Source organism: Pseudopodoces humilis, chromosome 27 (assembly GCF_049639895.1).
Source record: "Pseudopodoces humilis isolate 2021_Gansu_Grassland_sample_001 chromosome 27, ASM4963989v1, whole genome shotgun sequence".
NCBI classification, from domain to species: Eukaryota; Metazoa; Chordata; class Aves; order Passeriformes; family Paridae; genus Pseudopodoces; species Pseudopodoces humilis.
In genome coordinates, this window is record NC_142226.1 from 1,853,096 (window position 1) to 1,857,866 (window position 4,771).

General features: G+C 52.9%; 1 protein-coding gene across 1 annotated transcript; it reads left to right on the forward strand.

Annotated features, from left to right (window-relative positions):
• The first annotated feature begins 234 nt into the window (after positions 1-234).
• On the forward strand, positions 235-2,391 carry CITED4 (Cbp/p300 interacting transactivator with ED-rich tail 4). Its single transcript, XM_014258584.2, has one exon. The coding sequence runs from the start codon at positions 548-550 to the stop codon at positions 1,160-1,162; it is 615 nt and encodes a 204-aa protein (XP_014114059.1). The 5' UTR covers positions 235-547; the 3' UTR covers positions 1,163-2,391.
• The last annotated feature ends 2,380 nt before the right edge of the window (positions 2,392-4,771 follow it).

A 4,771-nucleotide genomic window follows, 5' to 3' on the forward strand; every position in this document is an offset into this window, starting at 1 on the left:
GTCAGCAGTGTCAGAGGGATGCAGCGGCGGGACTGTCGAGCCGAGCGGGGCCGAAAGCCAGCCCACCGTGCCTCTTACCGTGCCTCTTACCGTGCCTCTTTCCCTGCCTCTTTCCCTGCCTCTTTCCCTGCCTCCTTCCCCGCTCTCCAATGGGCTCCGGGGCCGCCCCCGCCCGCCCCGCCCGCAGCGCTATAAGTGCGGGAGCGCGGCCGCGGCTCCCGGCCAGCCCCGCCGAGCCGAGCCGAGCGCTGCCGGGGAGGGGAGCCGCTGTCCGCCGGAGCCCCGGAGCCCCGGAGCGGTGCGTACCGTGCGGGCACAGCACCGTGCGGGCACAGCACCGTGCGGGCACAGCACCGTGCGGGCACAGCACCGTGCGGGCACAGCACCGTGCCGAGGCTCCCCGCAGCTCCCGCGGAGGGAGCGCAGCGCTGCCTTTTCCCCCCGGGCGGAGGTGGGGGCTCGCCGGGATCTGCTGTCCGAGCCGGCTCGCCGTGCCGTCCCCGGGAGCCGGGGCCGAGGCGCTGTCACCCGGCGGGGACCTGGAGCCATGGCCGAGCATATGATGATGCCGATGAGCCACGGCGGCGCCGGGCTGCAGAGCTACCGCATGGGGGTGAGCGGGCTGCAGGGACCCCCGCAGCACGGGCAGCATGTGCTGAGGACGCTGCCTGCCGCCGCTCAGATGATGCCCTACGGAGGGGCTGCCATGGACGGCGCCATGAGGCCGAGAGCCAGCCTCAGCGGACAGATGGGCCACCACCAGATGCAGAACGCGATGATGTTCAATGGCCCGGGGCAGCAGCAGCAGTACATGGGGCCGGTGGGCACCCAGCAGCTCATGGCCAGCATGCACCTACAAAAACTCAACACCCAGTACCAGGGACACCCGCTGGGCATGAGCAACGGGCCCATGGGAGCCGGTGCCCAGCAGTACAGAGTGGGGCCGGGCCAGCACCCAGGCATGCAGCACATGCCCTCACCGGCGCTGACGTTGAATGTTATGGACACTGATCTTATAGATGAGGAGGTCTTGACATCCCTTGTCCTGGAACTGGGGTTGGACCGGATTCAGGAGCTGCCAGAGTTATTCTTGGGACAGAACGAGTTCGACTTCATTTCAGACTTTGTTAGCAAACAGCAGCCCAGTGCCATCAGTTGCTGAGGGGATTTGAGCTCCTCCTTGTGTCTTGGTGGTTTTGAGTTTGTTTCTAACTTTTCCCCACCTACCATCCTCCCTTCCCCTGCCTTGCCCTGTCCTGGATTCCTGCCTTCCCCAAAGGGACAATCATCGGACACTGGCTTGCAATGGATTGCTTTTCTCTTCTGTGTGTTTTTTTCTGTGTGGGAGTTTCTGGAGTGGGAGTTGGTGCTCCCCAAACAAAGAGCAGATCAAGAGCTCCTGCTGTAGAACTGCCTCTAAATTACATTAACAGGATTTCTGGCTTAAGTAGAAATAATGGACTTACGACTTTCCTCAACTAGACTTGGAGCACAAGAAGCAATAGGCAGCTGGCAGCCCTGCTGTAGCTGGATTTGCTCGTGGATTCTGTGGTGCCAGTGGAGTTGAAGGATCCTGAGAGAGAATTGTCTCCCTGGTGCATGGTTTGAACCAGTTTTCCCTTGCAACCATGGGTGGGGGTTAGTTATTTGTTGGGATGTTTTACTGTGACAGTAAATAGGTCTTCAGTCATGTCTGTTCAGCTCGGGAAGGGGCACTTCCCCTTAGCAGGCTTTTTTTCTAGCTCGCAAAAATAAAGTATGCCTTGGGGAAGGGTGTGCGTTTGTGCCTAAATGTTCATCTCCGTGGAACTTCAGATCTCAGACCTGTACTGCTAATCAGCTGTAAAATTTACTAAGTGTTTGAGGTTGATTCAGGCATGAGGCTTAAAGCTGCAGTCTGGCTCCACTTTTTTCCCCCTCTGAAACCAAATAAAGACCATGTAACTGTATATTTCAGTTCTAATCTTATTTATTTTTCTGCGATTATTTATTTGCAAGGGCTCCTTTTGTTATTTGGCTTTGGGACTGCTGGGAAAGATGCCTGGAGAGTACTGCAGCTTTAAGATGCTGGCTTTGGGAAAAGCAAGCCTGGTTTAGTTTTCAAGCTGCTCTGCAGAATAGTCACTTCAACTCCAGATCGTTATGCTGAACGCGCAGGACTCTAAATCCAACACCTTTCTGAATGTGATAAAGATGACTCGATTTCCAATTACCTTGCTCAGAGAAGGTGAGATGTAAAAGCCGGCGGGGTTTGGTTTCCTCGGCTGGCTCCTGTTTCCAGGCTCCGGTGACTCCTGGCTGCTGCTGCCCCCTGGTGCTGCCGGCCCCTGGCAGCTGCCACTCGGCGAGTCGGGATGTACAGATGGATTTGCGAATAAAAGCTGAAATATCTCCCGTGTGCATTTGTTCAGTGCCCGTCTCCGGACTGCTGTGGAGCACTGGGAGAAGTGTTGCCTTTGCTCCTGCTCTGTGGGCCAGGTCACTCGAGTGCCCCACCTGATACTCGAGTTGGAAGGATTGGGTTTCTAGTTTAGTGCTTGGAACGAAGTCCTTGAAGTGTGGCTGGGAGCATGCTCCTTCTCTGTACTGAGCAGAAATTACAGACGTGGCTAGTGCTGCAGAATGGCTGCTTTTGCTGGCTGAGCCAGGTGATAGAATCATAAAATGGTTTGGGTTGGAAAGGACTTAAAGATCATCTGGAGTTGCTCGGACAAGTGAGTGGTGACTCCTTCCAGGCTGAGTGTACATCTGACAGCTGGGCTACAGCTCTGTGCTGCAGTTTTCTGTACCACAAAGGCTCTAAAAATCAAGACTTCTGTTGCTCTCCTACTCTTACAGGGCTTTGATTTTTTCTTTTTAGAGGGTTTCCAGCCAGTTCCTTTACAGAGCTGAGAGACACACCTGAATGTTCCTTTCCTGCCCTCTATTAATGGGGCTGTGGATGCTAGGATTGGAATGGCTGAACCACTTTGAACTGGATGTTGGTCTTGTTCCTTGCACAACTCAAGACCAGTTGTTAAAGTCACGTCCTTTTGGTGGTTATGCCTGTACAGTCTGGAGACGTCAAAAAATAACTGGTGGGGCTTTTGTTGAAGGTGGGAGAGTTTAGCCTGTCAGCTCTGGGGCAGTGGGCTGTTGGAGACCTGGAAGAAGTTTGTTGCCTGCAGGTTGTAGGTAAGCAGTGAAGAGTTGGCAACTTCAGAATAAAAGTAATTCAACCACCAAATAAGCATTTTCTAAGCTGTCAGTTCTTACTGGGGCGGTGTGTGTAAGCTCTGTGATACACACCACTGTAACCTACAGTGTCCCAGTACAAGTGGGGAGCTGTGTCCAGCCCACAGCTGAGGACTACCAGCAATTTCTGCTTTCCCAGGGACAGCTTTCTGTGTGAGAAGTGCTTGGCACTTGATGGCCAGAGGAACACGTCTGTACATCCTCTCCAAGGGCTGTGCAGTGCACTGGGAAAGGTGCTGGTGATTTAAGTCAGAGTACAGGAACTGAAAGTTCCAGAGCTGTGGAGTGACTGGGGGTTCACACTCAGGATTTTCCTGGGAGTCTGTCCCAGCAGGCCCAGTTGAGATTATTTCATTGCTTCTTGAGTATGTCACCCCTTCATTTCCCCAAAAGACCCTGCTGAACGTGGTCAGTCTGTCATTTTCTAGAAAACCCATGTAAAAAGCATTTATTTCTGCTAGAGGCTTATTGCTTCTGCCTGGGCTGGACTGGACAAGTGCTGTGATCACCACCTTGTAATGCTTTCTTAGTTCAGGTGCAGTTTGTCCCCTGCACCTTTGTGCTGCAGGCTCTGCATGCCTTGTATCAGGCACAGGGACCTGTACAGCAGCACAAGCTGCAGCTTGGACAGCTCAGGTGTCCCTTCCCACTCAGCTGTGTGCTGCTCTGGCAGGGTGACTGGCCCCACACTGTGAACAGAGGTGCCAGGTGGTACAATGGGACAAGCCAGCTACCTGGGTCTGCAGGAGAGTTCCTCAAAGATCACCAAAAATATAACAAAAATATAAAATCCTGCTTTTCCCATCTAGCTGATGCTGAGCTTTCCATCCCACAGCAGGCAGGAGGACAGCAGGGTGATCCCAAAGCTCTGGTAGGGACTGACAGGCTCTGCAGAGCACGGCACACTGCTGCTGAATGACAGTGCCTGTCAGTTTGGGAGCTTTGAGGGCATATAAGTGAGCTCCTCACATGGAGAGCTCATGTTTACAGACAAGCACCTCTCCTCTGAGTACCAAGAGATCATTTTCTGTATTGTGGAAGCAGGAAGGTTCTCAAACCTCACAATGTCCCCTCACCTGGATCCTCTGTAATGCTCCAAATAGGTTTTGTAGCCATTTGTGTGATGTCCAGGGGCAGCCTCTGGGAATATGTGAGTGTGAAAGCACAGAAAGACAAGGCCTTTCTCCACATCCCTGTCTCTGACCATGTGCTCTTGGGGTGATGAAGTCTGTTGATAGCTCAGGGTGATGGAGAGTTGCAAAGGTGAACTGGTGAAGGATCTAACAGTGAGTGCCCAGACAATAAAATGAGCAATGCCTGGTAAATACAAAATGATGGCAAGAGGGTTAATCCTCTTTGACTTCACACTCTAAATTAGCTACAGCCACTCAGCAAAGGTCTTAGTGTTACAATAAACGTTTCTATGAAAAATCTCAGCTTGCTGTTCAGGAGGAACCAGACAAGCAAAAGGAAGGCTAGAAAATCATTAGAAGATTAATTAAAAGTAAAATCAAACAGTGAATGCCCTACAGAACCA